The sequence below is a fragment of the Xenopus laevis genome, chromosome 6L (genome assembly GCF_017654675.1).
Source record: "Xenopus laevis strain J_2021 chromosome 6L, Xenopus_laevis_v10.1, whole genome shotgun sequence".
NCBI classification, from domain to species: domain Eukaryota; kingdom Metazoa; phylum Chordata; class Amphibia; order Anura; family Pipidae; genus Xenopus; species Xenopus laevis.
Genome location: NC_054381.1, coordinates 12,145,346 through 12,161,800, shown reverse-complemented (window position 1 = coordinate 12,161,800; position 16,455 = coordinate 12,145,346). Strand labels below are relative to the sequence as shown.

Below are 16,455 nucleotides of genomic sequence, written 5' to 3'. Positions count from 1 at the left end.
TGGCAACCCTACCGAGGCAGACAAGTCGCCGTTGTAGGTTTCTGTCAATTATAATCTGTCGGCGGGAAGTTCCACTATGATTGTGCTGCTGCCTGACAGAAGAACGCTTTTCTGGGTGGGGCTCAGTGTACTAATGAAGACTTCGTGATTTAGCGCCTTCTTGTGAGGCTCTCTGAGCGTCTCTGCGCATGCGCGGATGTTTACCGCCCTTTCTTGTGCGGCTCTCTGTGTGGATGCGCATGCGCGGATGTTCCCCGCCCCTTTCTTGTGAGGCTCTCTGCGCATGCCCGGATGTTCCCCGCTCCTGTAACAAGCATGGTGGCATCTTTCTCCTGGCGGCTCTTGAGCCCGAGATTCCTCGGGGGGTTTGTACTGGGAGCAGCAGCGAGTAGCGCTTCATGTGTGGCCGCTCTGCAGCTGTATGACAAGAGGGAACCCGAACTGGGTGAGACGTAGCGACTTGGCCATAGTGATCAATACTCAGTGTGTTCATTCATAGACTGCTGCAATGCTTTCATATGCCCGTGCCAGTCAGTGCCCAGTCTATTCATATCCCTCTATAGTCCTATTCACCAGCGCTTCTATATCTGACACTCGCTGCCTCTTCTGTATCCCTTCTACCTACTTTCCCTTTATATAGATATACACAGGGCCGCCATTAGAAATCACGGGGACGTACAACAAAGGCCCCGCCCACCCCGGTCCCAAGCCCCACCCCAGATCCGCCCACACTGCAGTTAAAAGACCACACAGACATCAGCGCTAAAAAAGGTAACCCCCCCCCACACACAAGTTATAAAAGCTATTGATGCTAAGGGCCCCCTTATAAGTTAAAAAAAAAAAAACCATTGATGGGACACCCCACCCATTGGTGATCAGGGGCCCCGTGCAAGTAAAAAAAAAAAATTGGCCAGATCCCCCCAAATTTTTTAAAAAATTGCTTGCCTGTGTTTTGTGTCTAAGGGGGGGCCTGGCCATGCTTCACTTACTTGATTAGCCAGGCCCCCCTGCTTTCAGCATGTTGCTGCACAAAATATGGCACAGCAGCTCCGTGCACAGAAGCTTTTCTCCTTAAAGGGATAGTCATGGGGAAACATTTTTTTTTCAAAATGAATCAGTTAATAGTGGTGCTCCAGCAGAATTCTACACTGAAATCCATTACTCAAAAGAGCAAACTGATTTTTTTATATTCAATTTTGAAATCCCATATTGTCAATTTCCCAGCTGCCGCAAGTCATGTGACTTGTGCTCTGATAAACTTCAATCACTCTTTACTGCTGTACTGCAAGTTGGAGTGATATCACCCCCTTCCTTTTCCCCCCAGCAGCCAAACAAAATAACAATGGGAAGGTAACCAGATAGCAGCTCCCTAACACAAGATAACAGCTGCCTGGTAGATCTAAGAACAACACTCAATAGTAAAAACCCATGTCCCACTGAGACACATTCAGTTATATTGAGAAGGAAAAATAGCAGCCTGCCAGAAAGCATTTCTGAGAAATGTTCTTTTGAGAAATGGTTGGAGCAGCTCTATTAAATGATTTTGAAAAAAAAATGTTTCTCATGACAGTATCCCTTTAGGATTTTATTTACCCTTATTGGTCGTTTAAGAATAGGAGCATTGGGATTGGATCCCCTTATCCAATCCCTGTACAGCTTTTCTGGGGCTGTGACCCCTGATGGCGGCCCTGTATATATATATATATATATATATATATATATATATATATATATATATATATATATATATATATATATATATATATATATATATATATATATATATATATATATATATATATATATATTAATACCTTTATTAATACCTTTAATAACGCTTGCGCCAGCTGATTTTAGTCATGGACACGTCGCTTAAACTTGTTGCCCTTTTGGCACTAAATTTTGATTGTTAGCTCTGTAGTGCAGGGCTTCTCTGTAAAGTCCTTTTTGCTCTGCAGCATTGTATAATAAATATTAATTCCTGAAAGCTGAACCTCAACTGTTTGTGCTGAAGAGTGAGACGTCGGCTGGGTGCCTTATACAGTAGCATTGATGTGACTTCTATCTGTGAAGTATTCATTCTATTTATCATTAGCTCCTGTAGCTCCGGTACAAAAAGACCCTTTGGAAGAATATGGCTTTCCGCTCACTGGCACAGAAGCCCGCCAATATATAAACCATGCTTTAGCCTATGACCCTGCAAAGAGAACCCCGAAATGGGTAATTGAACATCTCTCCAGAACCAAAACTGTAGGTGAGTATCAAAAGGTGATATTTTGTCCAGATCAAATTTCGGTCCATGTCGTGCAGTTTGGATATTCAAGTTCTAAATTGTGACTTAAAGTTTCATTGAAAACCAAACCCATTCCAAGACTATCTATACTGAGGGATATCCCCATCATGAGCAAGAGTCAGGGGAGTTTGTAAAACCGCAAGATCCCACCTTGGAGAGCAGAAAGGTCTAGTAGGCCAGGTTTCCCAAATAGGCCCTAGTAAAAGAGCAGAAACGTTGAAATAAATCACTTTAATTTTTTTCACTTATAAAGTTCCTGGAGTGCGGTTATTGGATATTTGTAAGTAATACTATTATTAGACCAGCACCCAGAAATTAAATGCCTTGCTGTGTCATTACCACTGCAAACTACCATGTCTCCCATCAGGTAGTGCAGACAGAAAACACTGCAAATTTAAGCCTGATCCCAATATTCCCAAGATGTTCAGTGCTACAAATGAAGACTACCTGGGGAGCGGATGGACAAGGGGTCACATGGCACCAGCAGGAGACAACAAGTTTTCTACAGTGGGTTATTTTATTTTTTTTATCCACTCTCTTGTAGGCAATCTTAATCAACTGTGTTTCTGTTTTTATTGCTGTGTATGTATATATATATATATATATATAATATATAAATATAAATAATATGCAGTTCTGTTTGTTTCCACCAGGAGGCGATGGCAGAAACTTTCTATCTGTCCAACATTGTGCCACAGAACTACGAGAATAACGCTGGTTTTTGGAATAGGTAAAACATTTTTTTCTCTTTTGATAAAAGGGATATCACCATCCACACTTCAGCTTCTGTGCAAAATACAAGTATAAAAAGACACAATACACTACACCTTCATGCTTTGCTCCCTAAGTCTAGGAAAATGTGTTTCTCTTGCCTAGATTGGGGGACACAGGCACCATGGGGATGAAGATCCTGTTGCTTGGAGAAAGGACACTAAAAGGTTAAAGTGGCTCCTCCTCCTCCTGCTCTGGGCTTCATCCCCGCCTACCTCCTCAATCCTCAGTTTTCTTTTAGTTTTCTTTTAGTGTCCTCAGAAGGAGGATGGACACTTCGTGGCTGGGAGCAATGGTACAGATTTATTCAGTATCATGCCACTACTGGGGTCAGTGTTTCTCTTCCAGAACCCCTCCAGCCAAGGACTTCTGATCTGAAGATGCTCTATAGCCTTCCCGCTCTACGGAGGCTGCAGGCTGGGGAGCTCCCCCCACACTACCCTGGGCACTGGTTCCCGCTCTCCGGAGGCTGCACCAGTAGCCACGACGGAGGGTATGTCTTTTATTGAGCATTCCTGGCTGGCACAAGGAGGTAAGTCAATTCCCTCCTCCCTCCCCCCATTACATGCTGCCTGTCAGCTCTGCAGAAAGAGATTTAGTTTCACTTTCACTGCTATTCTCTCACAGAGATTTCCCTAGGCATTTAGTTTCACTTTCACTGCTATTCTCTGACAAAGATTTCCCTAGGCATTTAGTTTGACTTTCACTGCTTTTCTCTGACAAAGATTTCCCTAGGCCAGGGATGTCCAAAAGGTAGATTGGGATCTACCAGTAGACCTTTAGCTGGTCATCAGTAGATCTCAAGACACTGTCAACACACAGTTTGTCTAAATCACCCTTCTGTTTCATGCTTTTTATTTGATATTTATGTTAAGGTTACAATATACATTTTCTCATGAATCAATATTAAGTAATATTTTCTATGGAACAGAATGCTAACAATGCTTTTATAGATGTAGATCATAATGGGACAACAGCACTAAAAGTAGTCCCCGCATTGGTAACTCAGTGCCATTTCCAGCGACCTTTCGCGCCACCATCTGGCGCTGCGTCTATTTCATTGTGCACGAGTCACGGCACACGCGCCTCACGGGCGCCATCTTACTAAGGTACTATACCAAAGCCCGGGAAACCTCTCTGGCAGCCATTTTGGATCCGCATCTCTCTCCAGTACTGAGCGTTTCCAGCCTCACTGTCTCTCACAGAGAAGAACAAGGCACCATTTCTTCCTACCTTGGTGAATAGGTAGTTAAGCTTCCCTTACTCTTTCTCTAGGGGATTAACACTTCCCTCTCTCTATGGGACCTACTGTGGGGTTTTTTTTTTCACTACTTCCCTCTGTCTCCACAGATCGCACTCTAAGGGAGAAGTGATTCACTGCTCTGGACTCTCCTAATATTCCCCAATATCTTTACTTACTGGGTGGCACTACATAGTATAGCCATGACGGGCAGGACAGATGACCAGTCCCTTCCCAAGCAGGCAACTGCATGTACCACCATGTATTTGGCATGGGCTACTTGCTGACCTAAATTTGCTAGTGTTTTGGCTGAGCCAATATGTGAAGCCTGTAAGACTGCAGCAGTCACTGCACAATTACAATCCCACACAGCCCTACCAGCCAGCTCTGCGACAGCTACGGCTAATCAAACGAGCTTGGATTCTGAATTGGTGTGCGCTCTATCTCTAGCGGGTCTACAAAACCTAGCCAGAATTCCAGAGACTCTAGATAAGGTCCTACAGCATCTATCTACAGAGCCCTTACAGGCCGGTCACTCAGCAGTCGGCCACAAAGCGACCTCCCCTTTCCCCACCTGTTTTGCCTGATGAACAGGAAGAGGCATTGGGAAGAGGGACAGATCCTATCCGCAGATGAATAGGATCAGGATACCCCTAGATCACAATGAGAGGTCGAGAGCCTGATTCAGGCACACCCCACCTTTAGCAGAGCGAACCAATAACATTTTCTAGAGACAAAAGAAGTCTTCTTGTGTCTTTCCAGCCTATGAACAGCTGGGTGACATTGTTAAAGCACAATGGAAAACGCCAGACCTTAGAGTCCAATTTTCCATCGCTTTACTCAAACTTATCCTTTTACTTTACAGACCTTGGTCTTCACCGCCAGCAGTGGACCCACCGGTCTCTAAATTGTCAAAAACCACCACCATTCCAGTAGTCGATGCGGCTTCCTTTAATGATCCTATCGACAAACGTCTTGAGGGTTTCTGCAAGTCGATTTTTACAGCAGCAGGCAGAACTCTCCGACCTATTATTGCCACCCCATGGGTATCCAGGTCAATGGAAGTTTGGGTGGAACAGGTGGCCCAACTCATGGCTCAGAAGACCCCTCCACAGACCTCTTTCTAGCTCCGATAGCTTACACAAATATATATATATAAATTGCGTAGCAGTCCTGGACGCGGCTAAGCTCGTCACAAGGGCTTCGGCATAATCCATTGCAGCCAGACGTTTCCTTTGGCTAAAAAAACTGGTCAACAGATCTTACCTTGAAGTGGTCTCTGCTTGGTCTCCCATTCTCGGAAAAAAAAAAAAAAAAATCAAAACTTTTTAACTTTTTGGTGCTGAACAGAGAAGGTAAATTCTCAAGCTACAGAGCCAGAGGTCCCAACATGAAAAGCAACAAGCTCCGACCCGCCCCAGATTCCAGTCAAGGCAGAGCACTTCTTGGTCAGGAAGCAGAGCAGCACCTAAGCCCGCACAGGACAAAACAGCCTCCGCATGAGGAGGTGCCCACCCCTGAAAGCTAAACCCTTTGGCGGACGCTTAAGTCACTTTCGGGAGGTGTGACGGCATAGAGTACTAGAACCCTGGGTCCTACAGATCATTTCTATCTCATAGAATTCGCTCAGCTACCTCCGAGGTGATTTTCCATCTCAAGGCTCCCTACCACAGAAACCAGGCACTCAGAGTGCCAAGGGGTTCCACACGCCCTGACTGCCTCCGTGGTAGTAATGGCGGTCCCTCAAAGGTAAAAGGGGCTTCGGTTTCTACTTAAACCTGTTTATAGTACCCAAAAAGTATGGATCTTTTCACCTGGTGCTAGACCTAAAGGCACTTAACGACCATGTAAAGAAGCACCACTTCAAAATGGAATCCATCCAGTCAGTCCTAATGTCCCTGGACATAGAGGATTTCAGGGCAGTGATCGACATCAAAGATGCATACCTCCATGTCCCCATACATCCCAACCACCACTGGGTCCTTCACTTTTCAGTGGCAGGAGAACATGGCAATCCCTGGCACTCTACTTCAGACTATCCTCCACGCAAAGGCTATTCACAAAGGTCAACACCAGAGGAGGAACTGAGTGAACCTAAACTGCAGGATTCCCCTATCAGAACTAGTTTGAACCTCTATCACTTGGTGGCTTTGACCAACAACACTTCCGTCAGGAAAACCCTTCCCCAATCACCAGTGGACAGTCATCACAACAGTTGCCAGTCTACAAGGTTGGGGAGAAGTATTGGGAGACCTAACCGTACAGGGACGTTGGTCACAGAAAGAACTACTCCCCATCAACATCCTGGAATTAAGAGCAATCTACCTGTCATTGCTCCAATGGTCAAGCAGACTTTAAGCTCTACCTGTACGAATACAGTCGGGCAATGTGACAGCGTTGGCTTACATCAACCACCAAGGAGGCACAAGGAGTCAAGCTGCCCTCGCAGAGGCACAGCAAATTCTTCTGTGGGTGTAAAACACGGTACCAGCTATCTCCGCAGTTCATATCCCTGGAGTGGACAACTGGATAGCGGATTTTCTCAGCCGAGAGACCTTAGATCAGGGAGAGTGGAGCCTACAACCAGAGGTTTTTTCAACTGATTCTGGCAAGGTGGGGCACTCCGGAAGTAGACTTAATGGCATCCAGGTACAACAACAAGCTTACGAGGTTCTTCACAAGAAGCAATGACCCTCTGGCCCTAGCATTGGACACACTGGTGGTTCCGTGGCAGTTTCACCTAGCATGTCTTCCCACCACTGGCACTTCTGCCAAGGGTAATCAAGAAGGGTAGAAACAGTTGTAGTGGCACCCTACTGGCCACACCACACTTGGTTCGAAGAGCTCATAAGTTCATCAGTGGACGCACCATTCCACCTTCCAGACAGAATGGATCTGTCATCTCAGGGACTTGATCCTCCACCGAGTTCACCATGGCTGGATTTAACGGCATGACACTTGAAGCCATAATCCTAGCCAGATCAGGAGTTCCAAAAAAGGCCATACCGACCTTACTAAGGGCCAGAAAGCCCGTCTTCGCACGCATCTACCACAGGGTATGGAGGACATTCATATCCTGGTGTAAATCTAAAGCCAAAGACCCACAGTCCTGGGACGAAAGTAGCCTATTGTTATTCCTTCAGGAGGGTTTAGAAATAAGGGCTGGCACTCAGCTCACTGAATGTTCAGGTATCAGCCTTATCTATCCTTTTTCAGCAGCAGCAGCTTGCAATGCTGCCCAACATCAAGACCTTCCTACAGGGAGCATTGAGGATGATACCTCCATACCGTCATACAATCCCTCCCTGGGATCTCAATATGGAACCTTCTGTATTGCATGAGCAACCGCTCGAGCCATTGGCTCAATTCCATTACCTCTGCTGACTCTTCAGGTAGTTTTTCTATTAGCCATCACTTCGACTAGACTAGTTTCAGAACTAGCAGCTCTATCCTGTCGTCCACCATTTTTGATTTTTTAAAAGGACAAGGCGGTGTTGAGACCTACCTTGGATTTCTTCCTAAGGAGTTCCATCTTAACCAGGACCTGGTGGTTCTTTCATTTTGTCCTGAACAAAAGACAAATTTGGAACAGTTACATACGTAGATGTGGTTCGTTCTCTCAGAACATACACCAGGGCTACCAAGAGTAGAAGGAAGCTAGACAACCTCTTTGTCTTACCAGAAGGACCACGGAAAAGCCTTAAGGCATCTAAGGCCACCAATGCAAGATGGATTAGGTCAACAATCTTGAAGGCCTATGAGGTACGAGGTAAGGCCACACCCTTCTGGGTTCAGCTCATTCTACTTCTTCACTCAGCACTTCTTGGGTGGTTCGTCTCCAGGCTTCTGCAGAACAGGTTTTTAAGGCTGCAGTGTGGTCATCCACACACACCTTTTCCAAATTCTACAAGGTGCATAGATTCGCCTCGGCCGAAGCGAGCAGGAAAGTGTTGCAGGGGGTTATTCCCTGAACACTAGGGGTGAAAAGTCCCGCCCTCATGGGTAGCTTTGGGACGTCCCATGGTGCCTGTGTCCCCCAATCTAGGCAAGAGAAAAATAGATTTTTGTACTTACCGTTAAATCCTTTTCTCTTGTCCTACATTGGGGGACACAGGCCTTCCCTCCCTGTATTCGTTCATGTTAATATTGATCAGGTAATATCTTATATAATTTTTGTTGTTCAAATACCAACAATTTCAAACAGCAGGTGTTTCATACCGTGCTTAGCTTGCATTGGGGAGGTGCTCCTTCTCTTCACATGGGCAATTGGTAGGGCTCGTCATCTCTTCTTCGGTCAGAAAACTGAGGATTGAGGAGGTAGGCGGGGATGAAGCCCAGAGCAGGAGGAGGAGGAGCCACTTTAACCTTTTAGTGTCCTTTCTCCAAGCAACAGGATCTTCATCCCCATGGTGCCTGTGTCCCCCAATGTAGGACAAGAGAAAAGGATTTAACGGTAAGTACAAAAATCTATTTTTGTGGAAATCAATGTAATAGTATCATGGGTCCTGGATGTTCAGAATAATTGCCACTGTCTTTTAATTTTATTTAAAGGATGGAAATGTACTGTAGGGATCTGACAAAGAGATTTGAGGATGTCTGGGTGGTTTCAGGCCCTCTGGAGTTGCCCACGTCCCATGAAGATGGAAAGAAAAGGGTCACATATGAGGTGAGATTTCATTTCTCTTGTATTTGAGAACACTCGCACCTTGTCATTTGTAGCTCTGGGATAGCAGGTATAGTAGGGAGAGATGGTGCCTATAGTAACAGTGGATAATAGTCTCTGGGAAGGGAGTGTGACTGTGGGATAACAGGTATAGTAGGGAGAGATGGTGTCTATAGTAACAGTGGATAATAGTCTCTGGGAAGGGAGTGTGACTGTGGGATAGCAGGTATAGTAGGGAGAGATGGTGCCTATAGTAACAGTGGGATAATAGTCTCTGGGAAGGGATTGTGACTGTGGGATAACAGGTATAGTAGGGAGAGATGGTGCCTAAAGTAACAGTGGATAATAGTCTCTGGGAAGGGAGTGTGACTGTGGGATAGCAGGTATAGTAGGGAGAGATGGTGCCTATAGTAACAGTGGATAATAGTCTCTGGGAAGGGAGTGTGACTGTGGGATAGCAGGTATAGTAGGGAGAGATGGTGCCTATAGTAACAGTGGATAATAGTCTCTGGGAAGGGAGTGTGACTGTGGGATAGCAGGTATAGTAGGGAGAGATGATGCCTAGAGTAACAGTGGGATAATAGTCTCTGGGAAGGGATTGTGACTGTGGGATAGCAGGTATAGTAGGGAGAGATGGTGCCTATAGTAACAGTGGATAATAGTCTCTGGGAAGGGAGTGTGACTGTGGGATAGCAGGTATAGTAGGGAGAGATGATGCCTAGAGTAACAGTGGGATAATAGTCTCTGGGAAGGGATTGTGACTGTGGGATAGCAGGTATAGTAGGGAGAGATGGTGCCTATAGTAACAGTGGATAATAGTCTCTGGGAAGGGAGTGTGACTGTGGGATAGCAGGTATAGTAGGGAGAGATGATGCCTAGAGTAACAGTGGGATAATAGTCTCTGGGAAGGGATTGTGACTGTGGGATAGCAGGTATAGTAGGGAGAGATGGTGCCTACAGTAACAGTGGATAATAGTCTCTCGGAAGGGAGTGTGACTGTGGGATAGCAGGTATAGTAGGGCGAGATGGTGTCTATAGTAACAGTGGATAATAGTCTCTGGGAAGGGAGTGTGACTGTGGGATAGCAGGTATAGTAGGGAGAGATGGTGCCTATAGTAACAGTGGGATAATAGTCTCTGGGAAGGGAGTGTGACTGTGGGATAGCAGGTATAGTAGGGAGAGATGGTGTCTATAGTAACAGTGGGATAATAGTCTCTGGGAAGGGAGTGTGACTGTGGGATAGCAGATATAGTAGGGAGAGATGGTGTCTATAGTAACAGTGGATAATAGTCTCTGGGAAGGGAGTGTGACTATGGGATAGCAGGTATAGTAGGGAGAGATGGTGCCTATAGTAACAGTGGGATAATAGTCTCTGGGAAGGGAGTGTGACTGTGGGATAGCAGGTATAGTAGGGAGAGATGGTGCCTATAGTAACAGTGGGATAATAGTCTCTGGGAAGGGAGTGTGACTGTGGGATAGCAGGTATAGTAGGGAGAGATGGTGTCTATAGTAACAGTGGATAATAGTCTCTGGGAAGGGAGTGTGACTGTGGGATAGCAGGTATAGTAGGGAGAGATGGTGCCTATAGTAACAGTGGGATAATAGTCTCTGGGAAGGGATTGTGACTGTGGGATAGCAGGTATAGTAGGGAGAGATGGTGCCTATAGTAACAGTGGATAATAGTCTCTGGGAAGGGAGTGTGACTGTGGGATAGCAGGTATAGTAGGGAGAGATGGTGCCTATAGTAACAGTGGATAATAGTCTCTCGGAAGGGAGTGTGACTGTGGGATAGCAGGTATAGTAGGGCGAGATGGTGTCTATAGTAACAGTGGATAATAGTCTCTGGGAAGGGAGTGTGACTGTGGGATAGCAGGTATAGTAGGGAGAGATGGAGCCTATAGTAACAGTGGGATAATAGTCTCTGGGAAGGGAGTGTGACTGTGGGATAGCAGGTATAGTAGGGAGAGATGGTGTCTATAGTAACAGTGGGATAATAGTCTCTGGGAAGGGAGTGTGACTGTGGGATAGCAGGTATAGTAGGGAGAGATGGTGCCTATAGTAACAGTGGATAATAGTCTCTGGGAAGGGAGTGTGACTGTGGGATAGCAGGTATAGTAGGGAGAGATGGTGCCTATAGTAACAGTGGGATAATAGTCTCTGGGAAGGGAGTGTGACTGTGGGATAGCAGGTATAGTAGGGAGAGATGGTGCCTATAGTAACAGTGGGATAATAGTCTCTGGGAAGGGAGTGTGACTGTGGGATAGCAGGTATAGTAGGGAGAGATGGTGCCTATAGTAACAGTGGATAATAGTCTCTGGGAAGGGAGTGTGACTGTGGGATAGCAGGTATAGTAGGGAGAGATGGTGCCTATAGTAACAGTGGGATAATAGTCTCTGGGAAGGGAGTGTGACTGTGGGATAGCAGGTATAGTAGGGAGAGATGGTGCCTATAATAACAGTGGATAATAGTCTCTGGGAAGGGAGTGTGACTGTGGGATAGCAGGTATAGTAGGGAGAGATGGTGCCTATAGTAACAGTGGATAATAGTCTCTGGGAAGGGAGTGTGACTGTGGGATAGCAGGTATAGTAGGGAGAGATGGTGCCTATAGTAACAGTGGGATAATAGTCTCTTTTCTTTTTTTCCCCATTTCCTTGTTCATGTTTAGCTATGTTTATTGTCCTTGCCTTCCCCTTATTTTTATAAATTATGATATGCTCTATATTATGTTATGGAGGTTGTGAATGTCGAGCAAATTACAGGACCGAAACATTGACAATTTTATTTAGTAATTAGAAGATAAGCTTCATGAATCCATATTGTGTATATATGACTGTTACTGGCAGTTCTCTCATATTTTAGGTGTATTTCTCATTTAAAGGACAAGTCCTCTAAAGGCAGATTATAGGAAACAAAGTCAATTTGCAGTTTGCCGAGATATTTTCATATCGTGTTGGGGTAAAAATGCAGCGACTCGTGAAATTAAGTTTGCCTTATCTTTAGAGGGAAAGTTTTGCTTTATTTCTCAGCTACAGAGCAAAGACGTTGCACATTTCTGCCGGCTGATCTTATGGGTGTTTTGTAAAGATTATAATTAGACAAATGAAGGCAATGTACAATTACTTGTTGGCAGGAAATCCTTTGTGTTACAGTAAAATAAGGTTATGCAAGGATTGCAAGAAAAACATTGTTATGGACTACTGTAGATGATCTTATTGTGATGCATACAGTGTTTGCAGAAATTTCTATACAAAGTAAAGTGCTGGCGGCACCCTAACACAGGTATATTTCCCCATCACGGGGATCTGGTTCATGCTGAGGGGTTCTGTGACCATATAAAGGCACAAGGCTGCAGGCTGAGTTATACAGGGAACTCTGAGTATCACTCATGTATTATAAGGGATAATGTACCCCCTACTGTAAATGATAAGGATATTAGAAGTCACTGAGGGGTTGTTCTGTGACCATATAAAGGCACAAGGCTGCAGGCTGAGTTATACAGGGAACTCTGAGTATCACTCATGTATTATAAGGGATAATGTACCCCCTACTGTAAATGATAAGGATATTAGAAGTCATTGAGGGGTTGTTCTGTGACCATATAAAGGCACAAGGCTGCAGGCTGAGTTATACAGGGAACTCTGAGTATCACTCATGTATTATAAGGGATAATGTACCCCCTACTGTAATTGATAAGGATATTAGAAGTCACTGAGGGTTCTGTGACCATATAAAGACACAAGGCTGCAGGCTGAGTTATACAGGGAACTCTGAGTATCACTCATGTATTATAAGGGATAATGTACCCCCTACTGTAAATGATAAGGATATTAGAAGTCACTGAGGGGTTCTGTGACCATATAAAGGCACAAGGCTGCAGGCTGAGTTATACAGGGAACTCTGAGTATCACTCGTGTATTATAAGGGATAATGTACCCCCTACTGTAAATGATAAGGATATTAGAAGTCACTGAGGGGTTGTTCTGTGACCATATAAAGGCACAAGGCTGCAGGCTGAGTTATACAGGGAACTCTGAGTATCACTCATGTATTATAAGGGATAATGTACCCCCTACTGTAAATGATAAGGATATTAGAAGTCACTGAGGGATTCTGTTATCGAGGCAGCCACTTAACCTGAAAATCAGCCCGTGTTTGACATCAGCAGGACATTTCTACTAATGTGTATAAATCACAAGCATGTATGTTCTGTGGACTCCTACTCCATTGTTCTTTTACAAACTGATGACGAAACCCACAAAGAGAGTTTCTTTTTGATAAGATTTTCATTGATGATTTCCATTTGAGTAATAATCTGCTTATTGTCTGGTGTGCAGGTGATTGGAGCAGATGAAGTTGCTGTGCCGTCCCATCTATACAAGGTGATCCTGGTGAGGGAGAAAGGCTCCGAGCAGCCTCTTGCTATTGGGGCATTTGTGGTGCCTAATTCTCCCATTGGTTTCGATCACCAGCTCCCTGAATACAAAGTCCAACTGGAGGACCTGGAAAAAATGTCCGGCTTGTTATTCTTCCCTCAACTGGACAGGGACAAAGGCCTGAAGCCCCTCTGTGACGTGGATTCCTGCAGACTCATTCAGCTCCATGAGTTTAAACTGTACATCGCTGCACGCAGGGTGGGTGGTGCGAGGAACCTGCAGAAACTGGAGCGGATCCTCTCTGAATTAAAGGAAGAGGGCATCACCCCGGATGGTTATTTATTGGACCTTTATGAAAAGAAAAGGAAAGAGTTTTCACTCAAGAGCGGGACTGACCGTGATGAGAGGAAAGGATAAACGCAAGCAATATGGCAGCTCCTTCCAAGCAATCCCTGTGGAATATACCATGTTTGACATTTTAACAGATACAATTTCTGTGGGTTGTACCATTAAAGGGGATGTTCACCTTTAAATTAACTTTTACTATGATGTAGAGACAATTTGCAATTGGTCTTCAATTTTCATTATTTGTGTTTTTTTTTTATTTTTTAAATATTTTTGTTCAGCAGCTATCCCACTTGGCATTTCAGCAGTTCTGTTGCTAGGGTTTAAATTACCTTAGCAACAGGCAGTGGTTCAAACGAGAGACCGGTATATGAACAGTAAAAGGCCTGATAATAAAAAGAAATGATAAAATGTAACCATAAAATTGTAGCCTTCCAGAGTAATAGTTTTTCGCTGCTGGGGTCAGTGACCCCCATTTTAAAGTTGGAAGAAAGCAAACAAAACACTCTAAATAAATAATGAAGACCAATTTGTAAAGTTTTTTTAAAAAGGGACATACCCTTTGAGGTAACTTCTAGAATGGCCAATTCTAAGCAATTTTTCAGTTGGTCTTCATTGTCTATTTGTTATAGTTTTTAAATTATTTGCTTTTTGACTCTTTCCAGCTTTCAAACAGAGGTCACTGACCCCATCTAAAAACAAATGCTCTGTAAGGCTACACATTTATTGTTATTGCTACTTTTTATAACTCATCTTTCTATTCAGCCCCTCTCCTATTCATATTCCAGTCTCTTGTTTAAATCAGTGCCTGGTTGCTAGGGGAATTTAGACCCTAGCAACAGATTGCTGAAATTGCAAACTAAAGAGTTGTTTAATAGAAAGTTAAATAACTCAAAAACAACAAATAATAAACAACGAAAACCAATGTATCACTGTACATCATACTAAAAGATAACGCAAAAATGAACCACCCCTTTTAAGATGATAGTGTTGGCATATAATGCTAAAGTCTGTGGTGCCAAGGTTCAGCGATAAAGCATCTCTCCAAATTATGATTGTTACTATAATCCCACCCTCCATATCATGTCATATATATATATATATATATATATATATTGTTACAGTTAGAGATTGAAAATATGGCCAGAGCTCATGTCTGTGTACTTGCATTGTGCTGCCACTAGAGGGAGCCAGTGAATCATGAGATCCTGCGCGGGTCCATTTTTTGGAACCCGTACCTGTCCCGCAACCCGCATTCTTACCCGCTTGGACCCGACCCGCAAGTACCTTATCCGGACCTGCTGACCATCAAGAATCAGGAAGTGCTGTCGTAAACCGGAAGTGACATCATCGGAAGTAGACGTGATTACAAAAAAGGAGTCAAATTCGCTATTAAGACGACCTGCGGCCCGACCCGCAGAACCGCCGACCTGCGTCTATACCCGGAACTTCTACCCGCTGGTACCGCAGGTTTTTGCGGGTTACCCGTGGGTACTCGACCCACTGCAGGACTCTTATCATGAGATCCCTGGCTGCTGTGCTTTCTCACTGCTGGTTTTGGTTAAAAAAATGCATTTCTTTTTTAAATATTTTATCTTGGTATGTCAGTGGATATTTTTCAGATTTAAAATCTGAATGGAAAATAACAGAGCAGGGTATGGGGTGGGTAGAATGAACTTTATTATTACAGGTATAGGATCTGTTATCCAGAAACCCGTTATCCAGAAAGCTCCGAATTACAGAACGGCCGTCTCCCTTAGACTCCATTTTATCCAAATCCGCAATATTTTTTAAAAATGATTATCTTTTTCTGTGTAATAAGAAAACTGTAGCTTGTACTTGATCCCAAATAAGATATAATTAATCCTTATTGGAGGCAAAACAAGCCTATTGGGTTTATTTAATGTTTATGTGATTTTCTAGTAGACTTAAGGTATGAAGATCCATTATCCAGAAAACCTCAGGTCCTGAGCATTCTAGATAACAGGTCCCATACCTGTACCATTTCATTCATCTGATCAATAATTAATGGAAAAAAACTCTTCCCATACACATCACAGTTCTTATGTACGACCAGCAGAGGACACTCTCACACTGCACATCATTATTCTTTAGCAGGACTGGATTAATTGTGTGTGTATATATATGTTGTGGCATGTTATAGAATGACGTATTCCTAGCAACTTTTCATCTATTCTTCATTAAGTATTGCCTAACAATTGCCTACTATTATTATAAGAAGAAAAGTAGAGAGAACAACTAAGGAGTCTGGTGCAGTGACCATTAATTATTTATGATAATGGGACATCTTTGATTTCTATCCGTTCTCTTCCTATTCAATCCCCCTTCTATACTTTTTCACTCCAACCACTGCCTTGTTACTAGGAGAAATAAGATCCCAGTAACCAGATAACATCACTTCTACAAAACATCGCTTTCAGGCTTCAGTGCAATGGGCCCTGTAAGCCCAATTCCACAGCACCCCCCCCCCTCCCCCCAGCATCACTGCCGGTATTAAGCAGAAATTCGCTGGGGAGGGGGGGATTTCTTTATTTTTCTTTGAAAATTTTTACAATTATAAAAACCTGAGGACCTCCCGGCAACAGCTGCCCCCCTAGCCACAGGCCTTCAGGTGCCTCTATATATATATATATATATATATATATATATATATATATATATATATATAAATATGGGCCAGATAGGGAAAATAACTGGATGGAAGTACCGAACCCTGCGGCACTCCTACATTAAAGGGATACTGTCATGG

General features: G+C 44.0%; 1 protein-coding gene across 2 annotated transcripts; it reads left to right on the top strand.

Annotated features, from left to right (window-relative positions):
• The first annotated feature begins 231 nt into the window (after window positions 1-231).
• exog.L (endo/exonuclease (5'-3'), endonuclease G-like) lies at window positions 232-14,610 on the top strand. Of its 2 annotated transcripts, NM_001096915.1 has the most exon segments (7): window positions 301-445; window positions 2,096-2,254; window positions 2,661-2,800; window positions 2,947-3,023; window positions 8,856-8,970; window positions 13,302-13,987; window positions 14,522-14,610. In NM_001096915.1, coding segments are annotated over 6 exon segments (1,077 nt in total). In that variant the 5' UTR covers window positions 301-315; the 3' UTR covers window positions 13,758-13,987; window positions 14,522-14,610.
• The last annotated feature ends 1,845 nt before the right edge of the window (window positions 14,611-16,455 follow it).

Excerpts from the sequence above, each read along its gene's own strand:
- exog.L (XM_041565600.1), top strand. The coding sequence starts at position 292 with ATGTTCCCCGCTCCTGTAACAAGCATGGTGGCATCTTTCTCCTGGCGG. Across the intron at positions 446-2,095 it reads CAAGAGGGAACCCGAACTGG|CTCCTGTAGCTCCGGTACAA; the intron begins GTGAGACGTAGC and ends ATTTATCATTAG. Across the intron at positions 3,024-8,855 it reads AACGCTGGTTTTTGGAATAG|GATGGAAATGTACTGTAGGG; the intron begins GTAAAACATTTT and ends TTTTATTTAAAG.